The sequence below is a fragment of the Mus caroli genome, chromosome 6 (assembly GCF_900094665.2).
Source record: "Mus caroli chromosome 6, CAROLI_EIJ_v1.1, whole genome shotgun sequence".
In the NCBI taxonomy this organism is placed as follows: Eukaryota; Metazoa; Chordata; class Mammalia; order Rodentia; family Muridae; genus Mus; species Mus caroli.
In genome coordinates, this window is record NC_034575.1 from 132,988,556 (window position 1) to 133,016,285 (window position 27,730).

The 27,730-nt window shown below is 46.2% G+C and overlaps 1 protein-coding gene across 2 annotated transcripts; it reads left to right on the plus strand.

The window, feature by feature from the left end:
- Positions 1-300: 300 nt before the first annotated feature.
- Positions 301-12,200, plus strand: Ddx47 (DEAD-box helicase 47). Of its 2 annotated transcripts, XM_021164495.1 has the most exons (12): positions 301-411; positions 974-1,067; positions 3,578-3,766; positions 3,967-4,038; positions 4,213-4,331; positions 4,965-5,036; positions 5,523-5,639; positions 6,710-6,856; positions 7,633-7,770; positions 9,296-9,366; positions 10,126-10,255; positions 11,703-12,200. In XM_021164495.1, exons 1-12 carry the CDS (start codon positions 325-327, stop codon positions 11,832-11,834), a joined length of 1,368 nt encoding a protein of 455 aa, XP_021020154.1. In that variant the 5' UTR covers positions 301-324; the 3' UTR covers positions 11,835-12,200. The 2 variants fall into 2 exon arrangements, with proteins under 2 accessions (XP_021020154.1, XP_029334736.1); XM_029478876.1 differs by lacking the exon at positions 4,965-5,036 and having other exon boundaries at positions 316-411.
- The last annotated feature ends 15,530 nt before the right edge of the window (positions 12,201-27,730 follow it).

The following is a 27,730-nucleotide window of genomic DNA, read 5'->3' on the forward strand; positions in this document are numbered from 1 at the left end:
TATAGTTAGAAAAGTGATAAGCCAAAGGGAAGACAGCCAAGGCCCTGGAAGGCCGAAGTTGCAGAATGAAATCCCGCCTCAAGAAACCAATTAAAAAAAAAAAAAAGGGCAGATACCCAAAGGGCAGCAAGAAGGGATCGTCTCAGTTCTTTAGGGGCACAGGCTTCGAGCCATTGCTATTCTTCCAAGTCCCACCTGTGTGGGGCGCTGCCACGCCAGACCCGCCAGCAGGAGGCGTTCAGAACCTACACTCTAGGAAAGTAATCGCCTACATTTCCCAGCACGCCTTGCGCCTCGGCCCCACTTCCGGAGTCCACGAGCAAGATGGCGGCGGACGAGGAACCCGATTCCCCCTCTGGAGCCCTTCAGACAGCTGCGGAAGAGGAGGAAACGAAAACATTTAAAGACCTGGTGAGAATGGGTGATGCTGGTATTTATTTTGTGATGTTGGCGTTTAGGCTCACCCAGGGTTTGGGTACTTCATATCCCAGCCGGTGGTGTGTAAAAACACCTTGGGGCCTAGCTCATGCTGTTAGAAACTCGGGGTCTCTTCACGCTCCCTCGGGTGCATTTGCCTTGTAGGATGCCGCTGGGTCGTGAGAGCCCCCGTTGGCTTTTCTGTCCAGTTTCTGTAGAGCCTTATGTTATCTAGGGTCACGCGTGACCTCCTTACAAGAGGCAAGTTGTTATGGTCGGCGCCTCACTTTATACACGTGAGGCACTTGGTAGAATAATAGCTAGCCATTGGTCGGAACTGGTTTGATGGGTTAAATGAGATAATACATGTAAAGAGTTGACAGCAGCACCTGGTGAAGAGAAATTGTCTCAAGGCGCTGGCCCATAGTTCATATAAAGCAGGGTCTGAGATGTACAATTATGTAAAGTGCAAAGGGCTACGTATCACCGGTAGGATGGCTCTAATTAAAGGTGAGGATGTATTCTTTGCTAAAGTATGGTTTTTTTTAATTCAAAGGGTGTGACAGATGTATTGTGTGAAGCTTGTGAGCAGTTGGGATGGGCAAAGCCCACCAAGATCCAGATCGAAGCTATTCCTTTGGCCTTGCAAGGTAGGTTGGAATTAAATATGCAGGTTAGTACAGAGCCAGTGAGGCATTATATTCAGTTTTTGTGTTGCTTTTAAGAGCTATTGCTGTCAAATTTCAAGTGAAATAAAGATAAATCTCTCCCTTGGTATGGCAGGGCTACTTGAGTTCTTAACACTGAGGAGGCAGAGACCTTGCCTCAAATACTTATAAAGCCAGGTGTGATCACGGTGGCACAAGCCTGTACCGTTTGGGAGGTAGACACTGACGTTAATGAATGCTGGGATGACAGTTTTAAACCCCTAGAGCGCTCTGCTGTCTGAATTTGCATGGCAGATCCTGACTAAGTTGTTAGCTCTAAGAGATGAGAATTAAGAATCTACCATACAGCTAGGCGTGGTGGTGCACACCTTTAATCCCAGCACTCCATTGGCAGAGACAGGCGGATTTCTGAGAGTTTGGGGCTAGCCTGGTCTACTAAGCAAGTAGGAAAACACTTTGTCTTTAAGACAAAGAACAAACAAACACCCCCCTCAAAAAAAAAAAAAAAAAAAAAAAAAAAAAAACCCCCCCCCAAAAAAAAAAAAAAAAAAACAGAAAGAAAATCCATCTTGCTTATTCTGTATCTCCCAACACCCTTGATCATACCTTTCTTGAAGTTATCTTTTCATTTCAACACAGTATTTTACTAGCCTGTCTCTTTAGCTACTGTTTCTTCCCTTTTGCTTTATAATAGCGATTCTATCATCATCCTCTATTTCCTTATTCTAAAACAACTTGGACCTATTGAATTAGAATTTTCAGGTGTAAAACCGGGTGGTGGTGGTGCATGCCTTTAATCCCAGCACTCAGGAGGCAGGGCTTGGCAGATTTCTAAATTTGAGGCTAGCCTGGTCTACACAGTGAGTTCCAGAGCAGCCAGGACTACACACACACACACACACACACACACACACACACACACAAACAACAACAACAAAAAAAACAAAGCAAACACACAGAAGAAGAATTTTCAGATGTGGGACATAACCCCTCCTTCATAGATTCTACCTCTGATGTGTATGCCCCTCAGAGGTGCGAACCGAGTGGAAATTCATGGCTCCTATGCCTGCATTGCTAGTGTGCGTGCTTTTGTGTGAAGGGGAGGAATGAGGTTATGAAGATGCTCATGGGTCACGAGTAGTTAGGGCAACCAGGGGTATTTCATGCTGCCGTTCTTTGGGAAGATGAGCTCAAGGCCTGCTGGCATAAGTATATCCTGTTTAGCTTGTAGCTCTCTCTCTTTCTGAACCTGATGTTCTCTGTATCCAGAATCATTAACTTCCTCCCAGAACTGATTTTTCTATAGTTGCTGTCTCCAGTTTTGGCTTTTCAGTTTCCCATACTAAAATTGATGTCACCCACCACATTCCTTTCAACCAGTTTTTGTTTGCTTTTATTTTTGAGATGGGTCCTTGCTGTGCTGTCCAGGCTGACTTCAAATGCCTAGGCCCGAGTGCTCCTCTTTCTCTGAGCCTCCCATGTAGGTGGGACTACAGTTGTGCACCATCACATGGACTGTTCAGCTCCTTGCCTCCTCCAGGTTTATCTTCCTGAAGAATAACGCCACCTGTGAAATTCCTTGTTTATCAGAATGCATTGGGGGTTTATGAGCCCCTTCCTAGCCTCAGTCCTTTCCTGTATAATATCCTGCCATTCAGCCCAGGTGGGACTTCACATCGCCCCGTCATACACTGTTTCTTAGAGCCCCGGCCCTTTGTCCTCATGCAGGAATAGCTGTCCTGCCTTTTGCTTACTTCCATGTAGAATTTGTAGATCTCTGTTAGCCTGGCATTCCCATTTATGTACTTTTTATCTTTTCTAGGGGCCTGTATTAAGGGCCTTACCAAATTAAACATGTGTGTTGGTAAGATCACTCAGTGGTTAAAGGCTCTTACTGCTGAGTTTGATTTCTGGGAATGGTAGAAGTAGAGAACGGAGTCCTACACATTGTCTTCTGACTTGCCACAGTTACACATGGAAAATCTCTCTCTCTCTCTCTCACACACACACACACACACACACACACACACACACAGACCACATAAAACAATTTTAGAAGTTGGAAATTAGCCTTAAGTTAAACTTTTTTGTTTTGAGACAGGGTTTCTCGGTGTAGCCTTGGCTGTCCTTGAACTCACTCTGTAGACCAGGCTGTTCTTGAACTTAGAGATCTGCCTGCCTCTGCCTCCTGAGTGCCGAAATTAAAGGCACAGGCTACCTCTGGCCAGTTTAAACATATTTTGTATTTGTCCTGTTACTGAATTTTAGCTAATATAGGGTAGAGGCCGTGCCCTTTTTGTTTATTCAGTTTATTTTTTATTTATTTATTTATTTTTGGTTTTTTCGAGACAGGGTTTCTCTGTATATGTTTATTCAGTTTATTCTAATTGACTAGGGAGACCCTGTGCCCAGCATTGTGTCAATGTATAGAAAACATTGAAGGAGCTCAGAGTGCCTTTCTTTGTAAAAGAGTTTTGTTTTGTTTCTTGCAGGTCGTGATATTATTGGGTTGGCAGAAACGGGATCTGGGAAAACAGGCGCCTTTGCTTTGCCCATCCTGAATGCCCTGCTGGAGACGCCCCAGCGACTGTTCGCCCTGGTCCTCACCCCTACCCGAGAGTTGGCCTTTCAGATCTCTGAGCAGTTCGAGGCCCTGGGGTCATCTATTGGAGTGCAGTGTGGTAAGTGCCTAAGCAGGGCAGAGCCCCGCGTGCCATCCCAAGTGGGGAAGGAGAGCGGGAGGCACGGTTAGCACAGTCTTGCCTTAAGGAGCTGGTGTTGTGGTTTAGCCTTGGGAGTGGGTGGACAGATGTAAGTAGAAATCTAATATTGGCTTGAAGGTGCTCACTGAGAAGGTTCTGTGTTTGCTTTGTTTCTGTAGCTGTCATTGTTGGTGGAATTGATTCGATGTCTCAGTCACTAGCATTGGCCAAAAAACCACATATAGTAATAGGTGAGTCACTGACACAGGTAAATACCACCATGACCATATGGGTTGGAGACAATCTAAAATGTTGGGTGGCACCTGGGGAGTGGACCTGTGACTCTGCTAACTCTTCCGTGTCTTCACTGTTTTCTGGGAAGTAGATAATTTTCTTACCTTTGGGTCCTTAACCTTTCTTGGTAGCTACTCCTGGCCGACTGATTGACCACTTGGAAAATACCAAAGGCTTCAACTTAAGAGCTCTTAAGTACTTGGTCATGGATGAAGCAGACCGGATACTGAACATGGATTTTGAGACAGAGGTGAGTTCTTTTTGTTTGTTTGTTGTTTGTTTTTTTGAGATAGGGTTTCTCTCTAACAGCCCTGGCTGTTCTGTGTAGACCAGACTGGCCTTGAACTCACAGAGATCTACCTGTCTCTGCCTCCCAAGTGCTGGGATTAAAGGCATGTGCCACTCAGCCCAGCCTAGAGGTGGGTTTATAACAGCAGTGTCCCTAGAGCTTCTCTGGTCCTCTCTTTGACACTGGTTTTGCTTCCTTGGGCCCCATCTCAGTAGAGCTCCGTGTCGACCTCAGTGAGAGCAGCATCATGCCCGCTGTTTCCCTGCAGGCTTGGGGTGTCTCACCTTTAGAATGTGGTCCTGGCTGACCTGAGAGGTGAGGCCTTAACCCTGCACTTCTGTCTCATTTGCTGAGTGAGCTCTGTATACCTGGGGGTTTCACCATCTTTCCTGAGCTGCTTGACAGTGTTGTCTGGTCTAGTATCAAAGTGTAAATGTTCGGTCAATTCTACCTGAAAATCCAAATTGAGTTTTAAGTCCTTAAACCTCCAGGGTTTGGTTTCTCAGTCGCCCTGTCTTGTTGCCCAACATCCCCTATACCATGCAGAGAATCTGTAGACATCTTGTCACTGGCATTCTTTCCTGTGTGCTCCAGGTTGACAAGATCCTCAAAGTGATTCCCCGAGATCGGAAAACATTTCTCTTTTCTGCCACCATGACCAAGAAGGTGAGGTTTGCTTAGGCTCCTGCTTTCTCTATAAGAATTGACACACAAACACGAGCAGGCGATCGCCAGCTCCAGGCCAGGCTGCTCCATATGGTGAAGCCCTACCCCAAAACCAAAAATTAAAAAAAAAGAAAGGAATTGATACATGAGTATCCCAGCTATTTGGGAGGCCGAGGCAGGAGGATGACAAGTTTAAGGCCTGAGTGGACCACAAAGTAAGTTCACGACCAGACTGGGCACCGTAGGGAGACCCTGCCTCAAAGAAGAAAGTAAAACTAGGGTTCGAGTTGTAGCTAATGGGAAAATCTGTGGTTGAACTTGGGGGAGGTTCTGGGTTTAATGTGTAGTGTGTACATGCACCATACACATACACCCACACACACACCTACACACACACCTTTATGTATTAGAGCGATAATGAAAACAATGAAAGTAAGAACATTGAGCCTTTAGAAATTGATGTGCTATTCTGTTTTCTTTCTTTAGGTACAAAAACTTCAGCGTGCAGCTCTTAAGAACCCTGTGAAATGTGCTGTGTCCTCTAAGTACCAGACTGTGGAGAAACTGCAGCAGTATTACCTTTTTATTCCCTCGAAATTCAAGGTAAAGTGTTGACTTTGTCATTGCTGCCATTCCTGCCCTCACCGAAGCATCTGAGAGTATGTCAGCTCTGCACCAGCTGAGGGCTGCGTGGCCAGCTTACGCTTATCACAGATAAAGTGAACATGCCAGGAATTCACGGCGTTAAAGCAGAGTACAAGTCCTGATAAAATTGATAGAGTTTCTCCCCAGGCCACCCCTGCGGTTGATTTCCTTCCTCTGCTTAGTTCATGGTTACTTTGGAAAGACCTTGCGTGGTTGCCCAGTGCAGATCTTATGTGTGACCACTGATGTAATGGGGTGCTTGGTTCACAGAGCGCATAGTAGCTAGCCAGGTGTGGTAGTCCATGCTGTGTCCCCAGCACTGGGAACCTGAAGCAGGAAGGTGACACCGTAGGTTCAGTGCCAGCCTGGGCCTTACCGTAAGTTTGAGGCCAGTTTGGATTATACTGTGAGACCTGCCACACCTGTACAGATGAGGGATTGACCTAGGTGGGGCAGTTTGGCAATCAGGAAGTACAGGCATGGAGAAGCTGGGATGGGGTGGGCTGTGCCCTCTGATAGTTGCGCCAACAAGGACCGGGAAAGTCAGCATGTTTGTTTTACTGTATACATGGGTGGGTTTAGCTGTTCTCCAGAGTGGGCCTGTCAGGGAGCAGTGTGGGCTCTACACATCCCTCTACCTACACATCCCGGAGGAGGAACCTCTGCTTGGTATTTTCTCCACACTGTCAACACCAGCACACTGACGGGTGTCTGCGCCTGACCACAGAGGGCGTGCTGTCCCCATATCCCTGAGGTATTGGGGACCTTCATGGCCATTTCATGTCGATAGCACACCTGTCCACAGCAGCTCAGTACTGTAATCTGCTCCGTACAATTTCACTTGGGGATATCTTCAGCCCCCACAGAGACCTTGTCCAAGAACCTGGGAGCATCAGGGAAGCAGTATAAAGCTCAGAGCTGGCGGTTTGCATAGTTGAGACACTCCTATAGACGTGGTCTCTCCCACGTGTTGCTAGGTCTCCACCCTTTCTTCCATGTCAGTTATGTGCCTTGTTTTGTGATTTTAGGATACCTACCTGGTTTATATTCTCAATGAACTGGCTGGCAACTCCTTTATGATATTCTGCAGCACCTGTAACAACACTCAGAGAACAGCTTTGCTGCTCCGAAATCTCGGGTTCACTGCCATCCCCCTCCATGGACAGATGAGTCAGGTAAGAGTTCTTTACAGGAAGCAAACCCCAAGTCGGTAGATGAGTGAGCAGGGACGGCGCCAGAGCCCGTTGCATGCTCCTGGTTCACGGGCAGCCATGCTCCTTGCACATCCTGGTCTTGTGTGCTCTGTGTATTGCCTTACACCCTTACACTCTGGTGTTCAGACAGCGCGTGGTAAGACTGGAGTAGGTCGCATGGGCCTGCTGAGGTGGCTCGATTGGTAAACTACCTTCCGTGCAAACATGAGGACCTGAGTTTGAGCCCTAGAAACATCCAAAGCTAGGTGTGGTGACACGTGCTGTGGTGACAGCCAGCTTAGCCTAACCAGTGAGCTTCAGGCAGTGAGCTGGAACTGTGGGAGCTGGGAACAAAATCTCCTGCAATCACTGAGACATCTCTCCGTCAGGTCTCAAAGAGAAAAAGGTTGTCACAACACCAAGAGCGCCCTCTGGCCTCTGCATGCGTGTTCATGTGCATGCTGTGTGCACCGAGTATACATGTAAATATACATCCACAGAAAAGAACATTTCACAGGCACTTGTCTGGCTTGTAAGCTTTTGATGTATTAACAGTGTTGATCCTCTGGTCTTAAGTAGTTTTTGTTGTTTCTATACTTGTTTTGACTATGAAGCCCCAGCCTGGACTTAGAAGGGAAAACGTATAAAAAAATAAAAATAAATTTCTTGTTGTTTATTTTGTCTGTCTTCCATGTCCCTGCTGTATGTAAAGATTCTTTCATTTTTCAAAATTCAAGTTTCTCATTTCTTCTTCTCAGAGCAAGCGCCTCGGATCCCTTAATAAGTTTAAGGCTAAGGCAAGGTCCATTCTTCTAGCGACTGATGTCGCCAGCAGAGGTCTGGACATACCCCATGTGGACGTAGTGGTCAATTTTGACATTCCGACTCATTCTAAGGTGAGTTCTGCTGTTGCTTAAACTTCCTAGTTCTGAAGTTTGCTTGCTAAATAATGTGTTTTGTTGTTTGTTTTTCCTTAGTTATAGTGCATAGTGCAGTGTTTTATCCTCTATTAGTTCAGTATCAAAAACTGAGGAAGTGGCGAGGTAGAGCTCATTTGATAGACCACTTAGCGTAAGCTGAGGGCTTGAGCTGTAGCACCGAGTGAACTGGGTGTGGTAGCACAGGTCTGTAATCCCAGCACTCAAGAGGTACAAGTAGGAAGATCAGGACTTTAAAGTCACCCTCAAAGACATAGGAAGTGTGAGGCTAGCCTGGGCTGCCAGAGGTCCGGTCTCCTAGCAACAACTTTCAAGAGAAAGCTCTTGACTGATTTATTCTCACCGTTTGCACATGCCTGTTTACAGAATTAGCAGATGTTAGTGTGAAGATATGCAGAGAGCATCACTGGACACAGGCTCAGGGGGCAAACGCAGCAGATGCTGACCATGCCAGGCTCGCTGCTCTGCAAACACAGCTTCTGCTGCTCAGTGTCTGGGCGCTTCTCAGTCTTGGCACGGCTAGCATTTGGACTGGTGGATTCTTTGTCTTGGGAGTTGTTTGTGTATAATATGCTTAACATTCCTTGAGTCTACTAGACAGTATCTCGCACTCTTCTAGTTGTGACAACCAAAAATGTTCCAGGCATTACCAGATGTTCCCGGGGAGAGGCAGGACCCCTGTGGGCCTTTGTTTCACTTGGCTCTTTATTGAGTTCTTACAGATAAGTTGCTCTCTCTTGATATTCACAGCAACTCTTAAGATTGTGCATTCCTTTCTAGCCCTGGTCTGTAAATAGGAACTGAAGTGTAGAGACGTGGTGGTATGCAGATAATTGTGTAGGACTCCTAGATCCCGTGTCTGTCTGTCTGTCTTGATTTATTTATTCCTGTATTTTATGTATGTGAGTGCTGTGTCTTCATGCATACCTGAGGCGGGAAGCAGATTCTAGTACAGTTAGTTGTGAGCTGCCGTGTGGTCGCTGGGAATTAAACTCAGGACCTGTGAAAGAGCAGTCAGTGCTCTTAACCACTGAACTCTCTCTCCAGCTGCCAGCCAGTGTTTCTCTTTATTCAGTGTTGCCATAATCCTGTGGATGGGTATTGTAGGTTTGTCTTTGTATAAGAGAAAGCAGGCATTAGATGAATTTTGTGCTATGAGAATGTTTTGAAAAACAGGAGGAGGAGGAGGCCGGGTGGGGTGATATTAAACACCTTTTCACCCCAACATTTGGGAGGCAGAGACAAGTGAATTTCTGTGAGTTCAAGGCCAGCATGCTCCACAAAGCAAGTTCCAGGACACCCAGGACCATTACACAGAGAAACTCTGTTATAAACAAACAAAGAAGTAGATTTCTCAGCAAATTTCCCAGGCCAAGTCCTCCATGTTTCAAAGGCATGTGTTTTCTTTGAGAGGTTTGTGGCAGGACTTTGCATACATCCCTTCTTGGCTCTGATGTGAATTTATTTACCTTTTATGTTCCAGGATTATATCCATCGAGTAGGACGAACCGCGAGAGCTGGGCGCTCTGGGAAGGCCATTACTTTTGTAACACAGTGAGTAAATCATCAGCACGGGGACTGAGCAACAGAGACTGCAACTTCTGCCTGGTGCAGTGCTGTCGTACAGACTCTCTCCTGGCTCTCTCTGTGTGTCTGTCTGTCTGTCTGTCTGTGTGTCTGTGTGTGTGTGTCTGTCTGCGTGTGTGTACCTGGTTTTCAAACATCATGTCGTGTCATACAGAAGCACAATGGCACTGCTGCTTGTTGGAGAGCAAGAACTGGGAGCAGTGAATAACTGTGTCTGACTTTCTTATTTAAAATTTTTTATGTGTGTGGGTGTTTTGCCTGCATGTATGCCTGTGTGTGTACCACATGAATGTCTTGTGCCTGCAGAGGCTAGAAGAAGTCAGATTCCCCAGGGCCTGGAGTTAGAGACAGTTATGAACTGCCATATGGGTGACGGGAATTGAACCATGGTCTTTAGAAGAGCAGTCAAAGCTCTTAAGCAGCAAGCCATCTGCCCAGGCCCATTTTAAAAGCTTACTCTTTGCCAGTTTCACACATGTATAAAATATATCTTGATCATATTTCCCCAAATATCCCCTCTCCCCTTTGTGTCCCCTTCATTTTTCTACAACCCACTAAATCTAATTAGTGTTGCTGCGTATGATTGAGTGTGGGATACCTAGTGTTTTCTGTGAGTAAACCATACCATGGGTAATTTCCCAATTGTCTGGGCACAAAGGATCACTAGCCAGTGGAAGGTGCCCGCATTAGCAGCTCAGCAAAGCCAGGCCAACTTTCCTTCCTCAGGTATGATGTAGAACTCTTTCAGCGCATCGAGCACTTGATTGGGAAGAAGCTGCCTGTCTTTCCAACGCAGGATGAGGAGGTCATGATGCTCACAGAACGTGTGAACGAAGCCCAGAGGTTTGCCCGGATGGTATGCTGCATCTGCTTTTAGCAGTCTCTGATGGCCTTATCCCATAAGACACTTGAGGTTTTGTCCAGAGTTGAGATGAGCAAACAAACGTTGAGGGTTTGTGGGAAATTCACCACTGAGTCTGGGTTTGTGTAGTCTGAACAGGCTGGCCATATTCTCCACTATGCCTTCCCCCAAAGGTCAATCTCAAGGTCAGAAGACGAGCTGTGGTTACAGTGAGCTTGGTTATCTGCCTCACCTCTCAGAACCAGTCCCTCACTTGAATACCTTGAATACTTTCCGTGTATTCTGAATACCAGGCAAGCTCATGTGAACCACGAGTCTAGGGTACTACTAGGGGTAGTAGCATGAGAGAAGATTCTAGAGGAAACCTTGAAAGTGCTGTGTCCTTCCTGGAGAGAACTCTGAGGTGTGGCGGATACTTTGCCTTTGTTGGCTTTTTTTGAATAACTGAGATACAGACTTGCTGTGGGTTTTTGCCCACGTGGAATTTATGTGTGAGCTTTTGTTTATAAACATGCTCTCTGTGGTGGGGAAGAAAGTTAGCCAGGCATGCACAAGCACACAAGTGCTACCTGTAGTTAAGTATAGTGGCATATACCATGGTCCTATAATGACATATACCATGATCCTAGCACTTCTGAAGCGGAGTCAGGATCAGTGAGAGTTTGGGGCCAGATCTGTACCTGGGGAAAATTTTCACAAAGTATAGAACGGATTAAAATGGTAGCTGAAGAGGGGAACCAGGCCCTGTGGAGAACCATTGAGAGCATCAAGCTAATTTTTGGTTTTTAAGGCATAGTTAGAATTGACCTAATTATATGTGACTGGCATCATTTTTATGTTTCAGCAAATATAAATCCATGGGATTTTTTTCCCCCAGTTTTACCATCCTGTCCACCATATGACATTTTTGTAATTCGGATTTTTGAGGCAAGGTTTTGCTGTATAGCTCGGGCTGTCCTTGCACTTACTGTGTAGCCCAGGTTGCCCTTGAATTCATGTCCAGCTTCTTGCTTCAGCCTCCCAAGTGCTGGGATCACAGCTGTGCACCACCATGACCAGCACATGTAATCATTTTGTTAGCTACGTCGCATGCTGTAGCATGATTTACAATGGTGATTTGTTTTCTCCACTTTAACTAGGGCTGTGCTGAATAAATATCCTAGTAGCTTCTTATTTCCTTAAAGGAAACTTCTAGAAGTGAGATTGACCAGAGAGTATACAAACAGTAGAAGTCATACAGAATGCCTGATTGTCCCCCAGAGCAGGTCATGTGACAACACCTGGGTCATCTTCACTTTGATGTTTTGGTCTCTGTATGAGGTCAGCCTTTCTGTTCATTTGGAGTTGATTCTTAGCCTTTTCGGGCATTCTCTGACCTGAGGACGGGGCACGGGGGATGCTGTTGAGTCCGGTCAGTCACATCCTGTTTGCTGCCTTGCAGGAGTTAAGGGAGCACGGAGAAAAGAAGAAACGGAAGAGAGAGGATGCAGGAGATGATGATGATAAGGAGGGCGCCATTGGTGTGAGGAACAAGGTGGCTGGGGGCAAAATGAAGAAGCGGAAAGGCCGCTAATGCTTTAAAAAGACTTCTGCTCGCCTGCTCACCAGCTGTAAGATTCTGTCCAGAGACAACTCAGCCAGCTAGGAGCACGTTCCTCGGGATTGCAGTGTCATTGCAATGGGACAACTTTTACAGTGTTGACACAGGACTGGCCACTCTTCAGCTTGCATTCCTCACCTGTGACACAAGTGCCGTGTGCTCTTCATGCTGCACCTCTGCCTTCCCACCTGCAAGCCACGGCCTGGCGGATGGAGAGCGCTGTCTGTAGCTAACTGTAAAGCTTCTACAGAATGGTGTGTACGCCACCTTATCTCAGCCGACATTCAGCCTGATGTGGGTCAAAAATTATTATGATTAAAGATGTATTTTTATTATCTGTGTGTGTCTGTGTGTGCACTTTTATGCAGCTACCCAGAGGCCAGAGGAGTTGGCCTCCCCTGGAGCTGGAGCTGCAGGCAGTTTTGAGTCACCACTGTGGATGCTGAGAATCAAGTTCAGGTCCTCTAGAAGAGCAGTATTCAAGCTCTTTGGAGACCTTGCTATTGAAGGCTTTGTAGCTCCTGCTGATGGGGACCTGTTCGTGTCATTATATGGCAGTTTAATTGGTTGTCTTTAATTGAAGTAAGACATTAATTAGCATGTTGAAAAATGAAGAGCAAGATGATGGATGGCTTTGAAAGAGAAGTCCTGTTTAGAGGAAGGTGCGTTTTCCTGCTATTGGTGCGGCGGCAGAGGGCTTCAGAGCCCCGGGTACATTCATTTTCCTGGTTCCTTGTCTAGGGAATTTGCAGGTGCTGGGGTTACAGATGTGTGCCACTATGCCTGGAGACCAAACCCAGGGCTCGTTAGGTTGGGACTCTACCAACAGAGTGGCCCGGGCTTTGCATTTAATTGCTGTTCACGGTGCATTTGAGTGAAGGATGAGTTAGAGGACTCGGACAATGGAAAGGAAGCAGGGAGGAGTCCTCCATACTTGTGAGCAGTTGTTATGAGTTGGGCACCCTTGGAGCTCATTTTCTAACCAGTCATGTTTTCCTGATAGGCTTCTCCAAGGTGACTTTGGTGGTGACTTTATTTTGCGTCAGTGGATGGCTGATGGGTAACATTTTCTCCCTGTGAAGAATTTCAGAAGCAAATTAAAGTTGGGTTGGGGAAGTGTCTGAGGGCTCAATAAAAATCTTGGAAGTGTTCCAGCCTGAACTTTCCTTCTAAGCAGTGGTTCATGGAGCTGAGATATATGCATAATTTTGGAGAGATTTAAAGAGTGGTTGAGGAAGACACCAGACATTGACCTCTGGCTTCTACACATACATGAACACACAGGTGCACACAGGAGAACTAGTATGTCCATATACATATACACAACCCGCTGTGCCAGGCTTGGAGGTGTAGCTCAGTTTTACTCTGAGGGTCCAAGACTCAACTAGATCATTTTATTATCCTTTCTTGGTCTTATAAAAATGCAACAAACACCCCAGAATTTGCCTGACTCTTCACAGATGTCTGGATGAGAGCCAGAGAGCTTTCCAGATAGCTTCCTGTCTCTGAGCTATCTATCTCCTGCATCTGGTGCCAGATGCCAAGTGCCTCAGCTCTGGGAAATGGGACCAGAAAGAACCAGAGGGCAGTGGTGTTGGTTACAGCAAATGAAGGAATCCACCTTATCAGAAGCAGGTGACAAAGCATGAAGAAGGCATGTCCTCAAAAAAAGAAATTAGAGACTAGGCTGTGGCAATTCTAATCCAGAGTTCTTGAGGTGAAACCTAGCCCTGGGGCAGATAATAAAAGGGTGTGAGTCACTCTTGGGCTGGAATGACAAGAGACTCAGCCCAAGCACTGGAGATTCAAGGGTGACCCACACCTACATTCTTCATGCCTCACCTGTCTCAAGAATGCACTAAAACTACAGCTAAAAATAACTGCAGAAACTTGAGGTCTGGGAAGTATCGCCAAACAGTCACACCTAAGTAGACAAGAGCTCTGTGCCAGGATTGAAGACAAGAGAAGAACAGGCTCAGCTGGAGGCCACAGGGCTGTAGGACCCTCATACCTGTTGATACCGCTGGAGCTTGTCTTAAAGACTTTGTTGCTGTGAGGAGACATCATGACCAAGGCAACTTATAAAAGGAAGCATTTACTGGGGGCTTGCTTATAGTTTCGGGATTATGCCATGATCATCACGCTAGGGAACATGGCAGTAGGGAGGCAGGCATGGTGTTAGAGCAGTAGCTAAGTGCTTAGGTCTGATCCACAAACAGGAGGCAGAACGAAGGAGATTAGGCCTGGAATGGGCTTTTGAAGCCTCCAAGTTTACTTCCAGTGACACACCTATTGCAACAAGGACACGCCTTCTAATTCTTCCCAAACACCTCCATCCATTGGGGGCCATTCTCAAACCACGGTAGAGCTTTCGTCTGCTTACAGCCATCTGTTCATCTGATACCAGTAATCTCAGATTTTAGGAGGAATAAGCAGGAAGATCAGGAATTCAAGGCCAGCATCAGCTGCATAGGTAGTTTGGAGCCAGCCTGGGCTATGTGAAACCCCATCTTTTGGAAAACAGAGCCAGTGAGGTGGCTCAGCAGGGAAAGGCACTTGCTACTAAACCTGAGGGCCTGAGATTGATCCCCCAGGACTCATATAATGAGAGAACTGACTCACGGAACTCCCTCTTAATCTCTTAACCTAACATGCTGTGATAGTTGCCACCCTACCTCTGATAAATGGATGCAAGAAAATTTTAGATCAAAAGACCCAAACAAAAGCACATACACAAACCAAAAAAGCAAAACCAAATTTGATTCCAAATCTCAGTCCTTATATGATGTGTATGTGTGTCTTTTGTATGCATTTCACATTATACACTCAACAAGCACTTACTGAACGAAACAGCCAGTGGTGGCAGTATTGCATTTCCTTAAATGTGCTCCACATAACAATGAGTGTTATGCCAATAAGCTTTCAGATGCCAACGTAGTTTCCAATGTGCAACCATTAAGAGAGGATAACAGAACATCTTCGTTTTCGCCAGTAGATGGCAGAAGGGGAAAATGCTCACCCTCACTTCCTCTGTGGGAAAAAATAGTTACTAGTGAGCAGTGACTGGGGTGCAGTGCAGAATCAAAGGGCACACAGCGTACTCTTGTGTGGCCTGCAATGACTAAGGGGTAGCAATCAGGGCAAGTATGAGAAGTACCTATAGGTATCTGAAGGGTGACAGTCTTTAACAGGACTGCCAGGCCAGGCCTGGGGTGTTTCCTCACAGGTAGAGAGCTTGCCTTCTGTGTGCAGGGATCTCTGGGTTACCCAGACGCTAGGACTGGGAGAACTAAATGCTGTATAAAATGCAGCCTTGCTCTGTTCCCTGGTCCCAATCTGTGCTAGCTTTCCGTTTGTTCTAAAGTCTCCCCTGCCTATCTAGGTATTGATAGGTCACCAACCCCTGGTTCTCCCCCTCCAGTCTGGAGCCTGGGAATACAGGCATTTTCTTCCCAATGCACAGTGTGTATGAGAGTAAGTTGTTCAGGGTCTTGAATCCTCTTTCATGATATATCCCTCTGCTTTGCTGTACCCTCATCTAGTAGGCCAGTCCATAGCTTTCACTTGTCCATGTTATCTCATGGCTTGGTGCCAGGGAGCTAGTGAGTCACTTATTCTTTTTGTCTTCTGCCCAAAGTGATGGGGACTTGTCCTCCATCCAAAAGAATGATAGCAGCAGTCAGGCATGATGGTCAGCAATATTGGGCTGTGGGACTGAGGGTATAGCTCAATGGCAAAGGCTGTGTTTACATGCACGTGGCTCTGGGTTTGATTCCTGGCATTAAAAAGAAAATGAGAGGCTGGACAGACGTCTCAGCTGCTGAAGTGCTTGCTGCACAAATAGGAGGGCCTGAGTTCAGATCCCCGAACTCATGAACAGTTGGTGTGGTGGCATGTGCCTGTGATCACAGCACTTGGGAAGGGAGGCTGGACATCTGGGACTCTCTAGCCAGTCAGTGTAGTCAATTGGTGAACTCTAGGTTCAATGAGAAACTCTGTCTCAAAAACAAAAAAATATCGTTGTGGGCTTGTGGGGTGGCTTAGTGGGTAAAGGAGCTTTCTGCCAAGCCTAACTATCTGAGCTTGGTCCTTGAGACCCATATGATAGGAAGAGCAATTAAGGAAGACACTGGATGTTGACCTCTGGCCTATACACACACACACACACACACACACACACACACACACACACACACGAGTGAGCCTTCCCATGTTCAAAACACACACCCTTACACCCACACACACCATACCACCCCAGAGAGAGAGAGAGAGAGAGAGTTACAGAACAGAGATGGGGTTACAGAACAGAGACAAAGTGTTTTATATATATCTTTATAAATTTATAAAAAGTATATATATATGTATATATATGGAGAGAGAGAGAGAGAGAGAGATTACTTTACCTCCCAGCCTTGAACACTGGCTCTTTCCCCTCCATTTTTTGAAGATGAGTCCTCTGGTGACTCTACCTTGCTGCCTGACATCTCAGAAACTCGCCAGCCCAGGCTATTAAACCCAGTGCCACCTTCAAGCCAATGCTCTCCTTGTGATTTTCAGTGAGTCAAGAGAGCAGAGACCATGACAAGTTTTCTTGATTGCCACGTTTTTCTTAACTCAGTCAGGGTTGTTTTAGACACACGATGGCGAACAATGAGGTTGTGGCCAGCCTGCTGGGTCTTGGCAGTCTTGGGTGCTAACACCCATCATTTCCCTTGCTGGAGGCCATGACTCAGTTTTTGAGGAAACTTCTGAAAAGCTTGTTTGTGATACTCAACAGCTGCATCCTGGTCACCCCTTATTCTGTGTTTACCTCTTTGAATTTTCCCAAGGAGATTCAAGAATCATATAGGGAGCTGAGAGTGGAACCAAGGCTTCTGTTGGCGTTTGTTGGTTTTTGTGGATTTCAGAGGATGAGGGTTCAGGGAGTGGGTAGAGAGCTCAGTCCTTTAATCCCAGTACTCAGAAATCCAAGGCAAGAGGATTGTGTGTAGCCTAGGCTGGCCTACATGGGAGTAGGCTGGTGAGGTGGATCAGGAGCTAAAGGCTAAGCTTTACAGAGCGACTTTAGTTACTGAGACCAACATAGCAGGAAGAGAGAACAGACGATGCAAACTGTCCTCTGATTGCCACATGCACGCCTTGGTGATAAGTGGGCATGTGCATAGATAGCTAGACAGACAGACAGATAGATGATAGGATAAAAATATTTAGAAGAAGAGAGGGAAAAGAAATAGACTTGAAATTTGGCCTCTACCACAATATTCTCAAGAAGTCTCACATACAATCTGAATTTTAGGCTTCACATGACGTAGCATGAACAGAGTCTGCTCAGGCTTCCTTAGGGGACCCTTAAAGGAAGTGTGCATGTGTTCATACATCCGGGTATGTTTTGTGATGTGCCCACAAGCTCAGAGCTATTACAGAGGACAGTAAAACAGCTCATCCCTGCTCTAAAAGCATCCTAGCAGAGCTTTGTTTATAGTTCCTGCAAAGGGAATTACAGAACTCTTTGCACGACTGACATCTTGCAGCCCGAAGTCCTTTGTGAAAAGATTTCTGAGGAATGTTAGAGGGAAAAAAATGAACTTTTAATTTTGTCTTTGTGTGTGTGTGTGTGTGTGTGTGTGCACGCGCACACGTGTACAAGTGTGCACACTTGTGTGGAGGTCCTCTTTCTTTTTCTTTTTGTTATTGTTTTTTGTTTGTTTGTGTGTTTTGAGACAGGGTCTCACTATGGAACCCTAGCTGACCTGTAATTCACTATATATTCCAGGCTGGCCTTGATCGCATATTAATTTTCTTAATAAACACACATTTTCCTTAGCTTGTGAGGGTTATGGGTTAGTCACATTTGGTACCACCCGTCTGCAGAGCCCTCCTCTGGGAAATTCAGATTAACATGTGACCACGAGGGGTAGCCTTGGAAGGGACAGAAGACCTCTCAGGACCGGTCTGGCTAGAGGGTTGGGTGGAAATAAGGAAAACCAGTGCACCTGGCTGGCGGAGGGGAAAGAGGAAGTACCGAGGTTTATAGCCACATAAACCCAGGGTTTATGATTAACCAGCATCAGTCATTTCCTGACCCTCCTCCTGCTCTCTCAACACTCCTTGGGACACTCCCTGGTCAGTGGCCCATAACCAAGGCTCAGTCCTTTTCCCTGTGGCTAGAGGAGTTATTTTTTTCTGTTTTTTACAAATTCACTTTATATCCTGATAACTGCTTCCCTGTCCCCCTTCCCTGCTGCCACAGTCCCTTTGCCTATCTCTCCCCCTCCTCTGAGAGGGTGGAGACCCCCTGGCTATCCCCCACTCTGGCACATCAAGTCTCTGCAGGGCTAGGCGCATTGACATATGCAACTGGGCAGGAAACAGGTTGTATGATAATCTGTTCAGGTGTTGAAAGAAGCCTCTAGAACTTTTATTTATATTATATTTTATTCATTTCTATTTTTCTTTATAACAGGCATAAAGTGTTACTACAGTAATTACAATAAATATGTAGAAATAGGGAGTATGTGAAAAATGTTGAGAGATGTAACTCAGTGGTAAAGCACTTGCTAGCATGGTGAAGCCCTGTGTCCAATCCCTAGTGCTGAAAATCAAAGTTACACTGAGGGCTGGAGAGATGCCTCAGCAGGTAGGAACAATGACTGCCCTTCCAGAGGACCTGGGTTCACTTCCCAACATCTGCACGGTGGGTCACAACTGTCTGTAACTCCAGTCCCAGGGGATCCGATGCTCTCTTCTGGCCTCTATGGCCACCGGGCATGCTTGTGGTACACATATGTACACGCAGGAAAATACCCGTATACATTAAACAAGAAATAGCTACACTGAATAGGGATGGAGGCCACAGCCAGCCAGAGAGAAAATCTGAACACAGCCATTTACTTATTTGCTTGTTTGCGTATTTATTGAGACGGGGGTCTCATCTCTCATAGCCCAGGCTCACCTTGAAACTCTTTATGAAGACATGGATGGCCTTGGGTTCACAATTCTTCTGCCTCTTTGCTTCTGGGAGGCTGGGGGCCAGGGAGTGTGCCACCACATCCAGCTGAATCGTTTAAATCTTTTAAACGATTCGTGTTATGTTTCGTTCTGAGGTTAAGTTTAGTTTCTAGGCAACATTCGGATGAGGCTTTATAGTTTATAAAGTACAGCCTCGAGGGCTGGTGAGATAGCTCACGGGGTAAAAGTGCTTGCTGCGGACCCCTGACAATTTGAGTTCAATCCTTGGGCTCCTTCTGTGGAGGGAGAGAACCAATCCCTGCTTGTAGGAGACACTGGGGCTCAAACTCAAAAAATCAGGCTTGGCGGGCACCGTTACCTGCTGAGCCACTTCGCTGCCTCCTGTCAGGGTTTTTGATTTTAGCCATTTTCATTGTAGATTTTTTTTTTCTCATGGGAAATTAATCTGCCTTTTCATCTCTCCTCTTCTCTTTTTTTTTGTTATATAACTTCTTAAATATTTACTGAGGGTTCAAGTACATACATGAACTACACATATTTAATATGTACAGTTTGATGCATACGTGATGTGCTTATGCACCTAAGACCCTCTTTACATGTTGAGAAGCTGAGCCATCCCCCAAATGATTCTTTCTGTTCCTTTTAACACTTTCCTCCTTCCTTTCTCGATCCCACTTCTTCCTGGGAAACCGCGGTCTGCTCATGCAGAGACTGACTGGTTGCCTTTTCTGTTTACCTTTAACTTGATATTTAGGTGAGGATGCCCTTGACCCCTGACCCTCCTCCCATATTTTTGCCACAACAGATGCCCATCACGACACCTGGCTTGACAGGCTTGTCAACTTAGCATGTGGGTTTGCATTCTTAGAGTGTTATTAAGTGGTGGGATTATATGGCATATATGTTTAAATAATTAACTAAGGTAATTATTCTGAGTTTCACCCATGCTGTGAACACTAAGCGTTTATTCCTAGTCAGGTCTAGTGATACAGGACTGTAATCTTGGTTACTCAAGACGTGGAGGCAGTAGGCTTGCAAGTGCAAAGGCTTAATCAGGCACCATTTCAAAAATAATAAACAAGTAAATCAACCAAAAATGTGTAGCACACACCTTTAATCCTAGCGGGCTGAGGCAAGCAAATCTCTATGAATTTGGGACTAGCCTGGTCTATCTAATGAGCTCCAAGACATAGCGAAACTCTGTCACAAACAAACAAACAAACAAACAAAAACTGAAAAGAAGAAAGAGCCTGCTTTGGTCTCCTTTTCTTGCTACCTCCTACCATGACAACAAAGCTTAAGGGATGTCCTGCATGCCATATATTTTGCAAGATGATCTCCTTGGCCCATTCCATAATTCTACCTTTGCTGCCACCCTAAACCACCCACCCTAGAGAACTTCCCTGATAAGGAGACTGTAATTAGAAGTGATAAGCTGTTTCCTCTGGAGTCAGTGGGTTAATCTCCGCACACTTCACAGCTTCCTTTACATCTCGCTCCTTGAAGTCCAAGCCTGATGCAGGACAGAGTGGATGACATCCAACCAGAATGCATGGGAGTGTGTGTAAGCGTGTGCATGTGTACTTGTGTGTAAGTGTGTACAAGTGTATGTGTGTGCATGTGCACACGTATGTGCATTCATGTATATGAGGCCGTGTACATGTGCGTGTTGTGGCACAAATCTAAGAACAAGTTTTAGGGATCTGTTGTTTCCTAACTTGGATTCTGGGGATCCAACTCCAGTTGTAAGGCTTGGTCAGCAACTGTTTTTACTCCCTGAGTTATGCTGACCCCCAACCCCACTTCAGTTTTACCACGCAACCGTTACTATCATTTCTTAAAATTTCTTCCTTTCCATTTTCTGTGTAGTTCTCGTTGGCTTAGAGATCCTCTCTATGTAGACAGACTGGCCTGCTACTTGTAGAGATCTGCTCGCCTCTATCTCCTGGGTACAGGGGTTAACAGCATAAGCCACCATGCCCAGCACACTTTTTAAAAGACGAAATCAAACTCACTTGATAGTTTCAGTGAAATCGGCAGCCTCTCCCTCTCCACTCACTGTAAACAGGAGACAGGTCTTGAGGGGATTGAAGTTGGGCCTGGATTTGCTGTCTGCCTGTACCACGTGACCCTCTGGCTTTCCCTTGGAATTGCTCTCTACAATAAAGTTACAATGCCTGTTTCGTCAAACTTTGCCAGCTCGAAGTCCAGTGGCTTGGCTCCATCTCCCTTTTATCCTTGGGTTTGAGTCAGCTCTGAGATGAGGATGCATCCTGTAAGGTGGAAGCCAAAATAAATGCCATGGGGCCACATGGAGTGTTCCCAATTTAACTTTTATCCCGTGCCAAAATGCACAAAATATTGAACAAAGCACAGAGGTAAGACAGAGTCACTAGCTTCTGGGTGCAGTGGAGTTCAGAGCCCAAAAACCCTGGGGAAGGTGCCGCCTAGAACCTGTCTGACTTCATTGCTGTGGCTCTTAGGGGGCTAATGTGGTCAGCAACCACATCCATAGTTCACATTATGAAAATGGGTCTCCCACCCTCCCTCCCCATTCCTCTCCCCACTTTTCTTTCTTTTATTGCAGATGGATCAAATTCAATGCCTTCTCCCTCTCCCTCTCCTTCTCCCTCTCCACGCCCCCCCCCCCACATCTTTCTTTTCGAATGAGGTCTCATGTAGTCCAGACTGGCCTTGAATTTACTGTTTACCTGAGAAGAACTTGAATAATTATCTCATCTCCACTTTCCAAGTGCTGGGATTTCAGGCCTGTGCCTGCCCTGCCCAGTTTATGTGGTGCTAGATCCAACAATCTAGGCTTTTTGACATGATAAGCAAGCAGTCTACCAACAGAGACACACCCCCAATCTCGCTTTGGTTGTTGAGTTTTGAGACAGGATCTCTGTAGTCTGTGTTGTCCTTGAACCTACAGTGCTCCTCCTGCCTCAGCCTTTCAAGTGCTGGGATTACAGGTCTGAGTCATCACACTTGGCTGAAATATAGTTTTCTGATTTTGGTCTCTTCTTTCTCCTCTGGTGTCTGATGCAGCTGATGGACCCAGTTCACTCCTGTAGCCAGGTGAGAACACACTTACGTTTGTTCAGGGCAGGAGCCTGTGTTATGTGTGGTGCAGGCCTCAGGTTGGAGACACCTTGAATGAAAATGATTAAAACTAAGGGGCAGGCAGCTCACATCCAATGGGATGGTGTGGGTTGTTGGTACTGCTGTGCCTGTTGTCGGCGTAGCCTGGGTTTAGAATTAGGCCACTCTCTCCAAGGTCTTGTGAGGCCTCAATGGCTAGTCCTTGGCTAGGGATGTGGTTCAGTTTGGGGCGTTTGCTTGGAGAATCCTGGGTCCAATTCCCGACACTTCTAAACAAACAAATGAACGAAGGAATGATCCTTTCTGTAGTAATATGGAGCATGCCGAGTGAGTGCTGACTACAGGGGCCATGGCAGTGTTATCTCCACTTCTGATCTGAGGTGCCTCTAAAGTTCGTGTGGTTGGGGATGGCTGCACACGCCCAGGATCCCAGCGCTTGGATGGTGGAGGCAGAAAGATCAGTAGTTCAAGATCATCCTTGGCTACTTAGTGAGTTCCAGGCCAGCCTGGGCTACACGAAACCCTGCCTCAAAAGAACGATGATGAGAGGCGGGAGAAATGGCTCAGCAGTTACCGGTACCTGCTGTTGTTCTTTAAAAGGACATGAGTCCAGTTCCCTATATCCACATGGTGGCTCCCCAAACATCAGTAACTCCAGTTGCAGGAGGCCCAACGCCCTTTTTTGACCTCTCTGGACACTACATGCACACGGTACACAGACACAAATACAGGCAAAACCCATATACATAAAATAAAATATATTGAAAAAATCCCAGTGATAAATAAATGAATAGATAGAGTACAAACCATGTGACCACAGAGGCAGAGGTTGGTATGGTATAGCTTTCTATAAGCCAACCAACACCAGAGCTCAGTCCTCTAGAGAAACAGCTCTGCTCACACTTGGTTCAAAGAGCCTCTGAGACAGGGCCTTGGGGAGTATTCCAGAGCCTAGAACGCAAACTTGACATCTTCTTGCCTCAGCCTCCCAAGTCTCTGGGTTTTTGATTGTTTGCTTGTTTCTTTATTTAAGACTTATTTATTAATTTTACGTGCATGTATGAGTGCCTGCGTGAGTTTGTGTATACCACGTGTGTGGTATACAGAGGTCCTAGGAAGCCAGAGAGGTCAGTTTTATCGAAGCTGGCGTTACAGCCAGTTGTGAACTACCATTTGGCTGCTGGGCATTGAGCCCAGGTCCTCTTCAAGAGAATAAAGTCCTCTTAATCACTGAGACCCCAGCCCCCACCTTTAAATCATGATCATGGAACCGGTGAACTGCTATTTAGGATATTAAATGTGGAAACCCAGACTCTACTAAGTTTATAATAGAAATTCACATGCTAAACTTGAACGTAAGCTGGCCATAGCGGTCCATACCTGTAACCCCAGCACTAGGGAGGCTGAGGGCAGGAAGACGGCAAGTTTGAGACTAGCCTGGTCTATATGGTAAGACCCTGTCTCTCAAAAAGACAACAACCCACAAAACTGACTCAAGCAGGTAGAACTCTACAAAGAGCAGATGGTTTATTGATTGGTGATTGATTGTTTGATTGATAGTATCTTGCAATGTAGCTGAGGCTGGCCTCAAAACTTGAGACAGCCATCCCGCTTCAACCTCGGATTACGCATGTGCACCATCATGCCTGGCTTACTGCCTTTGGGGTCTGCCATTTTTGTAAGGCACATCGCTGCACACAGACAGCCCGATACTTAGGTTAAGTAATAGCTCCAGCAGAAGTCGGGGTGAGTTTAGGTTGAGATTATGTCTAACTTGAAGAAGGAAGAAGCTAAAACAGTGAAGAAAAAACCATACACATGGAATGAAATCATCACGGAGGCTCGAGCATTCTGGGATGTGTCTTTAGACTTGACCATCGGCCGAGACAAACTTAAACACAGAAAGCTGTTATAGCCAAGCCTGCCACGTTGTGCAGAGACAGAACCCATCGTATCAACAAACGTCTTTCTGATAAATGCCTTTGTTTGGGATTTTGTAGTAGAACGAAAAATACACATTTTCCAGGTGTGGTGAACCCAGGAGGCTGAGGCAGGAGGAATGAGAGTTTCAAGTCAGGCTGGGATATGTATTGAGACCCTGAAAAGAAAAAATGAAATCAAGGGGCTAGTGAAAGCGATCAGAGGCTTAGAGTGCTTGTTGATCTTGCAGAGTTCCCAGCACCCACCTGGTGGCTCATAGCTATCCATAGCTCCAGTTTTAGGGCATCTGATGCCTTTCCTCTTCTAGCCTCCAGGGAATATATGTAGTTCATATACATATATGCAGGCAAAACGCCCATACAAATAAAAAATACATCTAAATAATCTTTAAAAATATAAAAATGGTATGACATTTATAAGAAAATGGATGAGCCAGAAAATTGTAAATATTGCACCTTTTTTTCCATATATGAAATGCAGATGCTGAGTGTGTGTGTGTATGTATGTGTGTCTCTGTGTGGGTATATGTGTAGTTCATGAAACTAGAAAGGAGATCGTCAGGAGGGAGGGAGAGATACGTGTGACATGGAAGCAGAAGTAGGAGCAGGAAAGGAACCAACTTGAGTGGGGACAGGGGCATGAACCAGAGTGGGGACGGGGCATGAGGGAGGGCGCTGGGCATGGAAAGAACAAAGCACTGTGACACTCTGTCACAGTGAAAACACTATGTGCAACCATTACGCTTTATTCCCAGCACTGAGGAGGCAGAGGCAGGTGGATCTCTGTGAGTTCAAAGCCAGCCAGGTTTACATAGGGTGTTCCAGGTTAGCCAAGGTTGCATGATGAGACCCCCCCCACACACACACACACGTAATTTGAAAAGTTTCACACGGTGACTTGGACCTGTAATCCTATGACTTGGGGCACAGAAACAGAAGGAGCAGAGATTCGGGAAACTCCCAGCTGCATAGCAAGCTCAAGGCCAGCCTGGGCTACACACTGATTATGTCTCCCCTCTTAAAATAAAAGCAGCAGAATTAAAAACAAAACAGTGCCTCCCACCCCAGCTTTCTCCCCCAAAACCTCTCATTTAAATTTCTTCATGAATGCACTGTGTGGCCCCTGGTCTTCTCCAGTGACACTCAGCCGCCTCTATTCCTCCGGCAGCCTATGCACACTTTCAAAGGTTATTCATCTACTTACGAAGCAATGGGAAGATAACCTCTGTGCGGCGGAGCAGGTCTTCTCTCCGGCTGTAGATAAAGCCACACTTCGGAAAGTGTCACCCCTGTGTCCATGGTACAGTGGATGTTCATCAAGTTCGAACAACTGACTCACTGTGTGCTGCGTGGACCCACTGTGTGCTGCATGGACTCAGGGTACTGCTGAACACCAGAGAAAGACTTCAACCACAAAGTATGCCATGCCTTATGCCATAGTGACAGGAGCAGTCAATCCTCTGCCCACTGCTGGCATGTTGGATTCTCTTGGTTACTGTGAGCCATTCATTCATTCACTCACTCATTCATTCACTCATCCATTCATTCACTCATTCATTCATTCGTGCAGCAGTTGCCATTTTACAGGTGCTATGATCATACAAGGATCCAAGGAAGCCAGCCTGTTCAGTATAAGAAAGAATGCTGGGGGCTGGCGACAGCTCAGTTGGTAGCGAGCCAGCCTAGCATGTGGGAAGCCCCAGGTTTAATTCCCAGCACACATAAAACTGGACACAGTGGTTCGCAACTGTAGTTCCAGCACTCAGGGAGAGAGGAAGAGCAGAAGTCCAGAGGCCTTCTTAGCATGTAGTAAGTTAAAGGTCAGCCTGGGCTACGTGAGATGCCGACTCAAACAAGAAACAATCCCAACTGGGTAAGGGGTTCACCCATGTGGTTCTAACTACAGGGCATGGTGGCTCATGCCTTTAATCCTAGCACTCAGGAGGCAGAGGCAGGTGGATGCTCTGTGTTTGAGGCCAGCCTGGTCTACATAGTTCCAGAACAGTTAGGGTATATAGCTCCTGCCTCACAGACAGACAGACAGACAGACAGACAGACTGACAGACAGACAAGCTCCCCTTCATTCTCTCCAAAGATAAGGACTTTCAAGTGAGAGATGATTAACACACAGGCATAAGGGTTGCAACACCTCTGGAAGGTCACTGCTTAAAGGCCGTGCCTCTTGTTGACTTCATTTGACATGTGCTTCACATGCCTAGGTTACTGTCAGACCTGATTTTTCCTCTGTAATTGACTCTGTTTGTCTTTACTGTGTTTATTTGTTTTATACAGAACCCTACTATGTAACGTGATAGTAAGTTGTGATTGTATGACACATGCATAAGGGTGCTCAGTGACATAAAACTAGACAGCACAGGTGGTAGAGGGACAGGGACAACTGTACAGAGCCTTAGGTCAGGTCATGATGGTGCCGGCCTGCAATCTCGGCCTGATGGAGGTAGAGGAAGCAGGGTCAGTTCAGGGTCATCTCAGATAGTGAGTTTGAGGCCATCCTGGGCTACACGAGATTATGCCTCAGAGGAAACAAAGCAAGGGCTCTGAGAGAATCTTGAGGGGACAATAAACAACATATTCAGGTAGGTGTACCACTTACTTGCTGTATCATTTTGGACAGTGGTCACAATTTCCTCGTATATGACATTAAGGCAGTCATAGTCCTTGTGGTGGTCTGAAGATGTTTGGCCCATGGGAAGTGGCACTGTGAGGAGGTGTGGCCTTGTTGGAGGAAGTGTGTCACTGTGTGGGTGGGCTTTGAGGTCTCCCAGTGCTCAAACTCTGCCCAGCGAGGCAAAGCTCCTCTCCTGGCTGCCTGTGGAAGGCAGTGCGCCTTGTCTGCACCATGTCTGCCTGGACACTGCCATGATAACAATGGACTATACCTCTGAAACTGTAAGCTAGCCCCAGTTGGCCTTTACAAAGGTTGCTTTGGTCATGGTGTCTCTTCACAGTTATGGAAACCTAACTAAGACAGTCATTGTAGTTTAAGTGTTTGTTTGTTTGTTTGTTTGTTTGTTTTGAGAAATGTAGCTCAGGCTGGCTTTGCACTTTGACTAAGACTGATCTTGAACTTCTGAGCTCCTGCTTTTTATTTATTTTTATTCATTTTTTTTTTTTATTTTAAGGAAGGGTCTTTATAGATGAGGCTGACAGTCTTCCTAGCAATACCTCCCAAGTTCTCAGCCGCAGGCACAGGCCTCCACACTTACCATAGTTCATAACTTAAGTGTCCCCTAAATGCTCTTGTATCCTTTGCCGGTAGCACTCGCTCTTGGGAAGTTTCAGAACCTTCAGGAGGTGGCCCTAGAGGGAGGTCTTCAGGTCACTGAAATGTACCCTTGGAGGGGACAGTAGGACTCCATTCCTTTCTTTTTTCTTCTCTTCTCTGTGTGTGTCTGTGCGTGGTATACATGGGTACACACATGCACATGTGTGTCGCACATGTGTGCGCACATGCCCATGGAGGCAGAGGCTGTCCCGGGCTGTCATTCCTCTGATGCTGTCCATCCTGTATCTTGAAATGATAGAACAGGTCTAGAACTCTCCAAATAGGGCCCACTTGCCTCCATCTCTCCAGTGCTAGGATTACAAGCTCAGACTACCATGCCTGCCTGCCTTTCTCTTTTTTCTACAACATGAATTCCAGCCCAGTCAGGCTTACACAGTGAGACCCTGTCTCAAAAAGCAAACCAACAAATAGGCTAAGCAATTAGCAAACAACGGTTTGTGAGTCAGCTTTCCTGGGTAAGTGTAGCTTCCAGCCCTCATCAAAGAAGGCTCCCTGTACAGCAAATGGAGACCATCGGAGTGAAACACAACCAGACACAATGCAGAGATCAA

Coding starts and splice junctions, on each gene's coding strand:
- Ddx47 (XM_021164495.1), top strand. CDS start 325: ATGGCGGCGGACGAGGAACCCGATTCCCCCTCTGGAGCCCTTCAGACA. Junction 4,039..4,212: donor AAAACCACATATAGTAATAG/GTGAGTCACTGA, acceptor CTTTCTTGGTAG/CTACTCCTGGCCGACTGATT. Junction 6,857..7,632: donor TCCATGGACAGATGAGTCAG/GTAAGAGTTCTT, acceptor TCTTCTTCTCAG/AGCAAGCGCCTCGGATCCCT.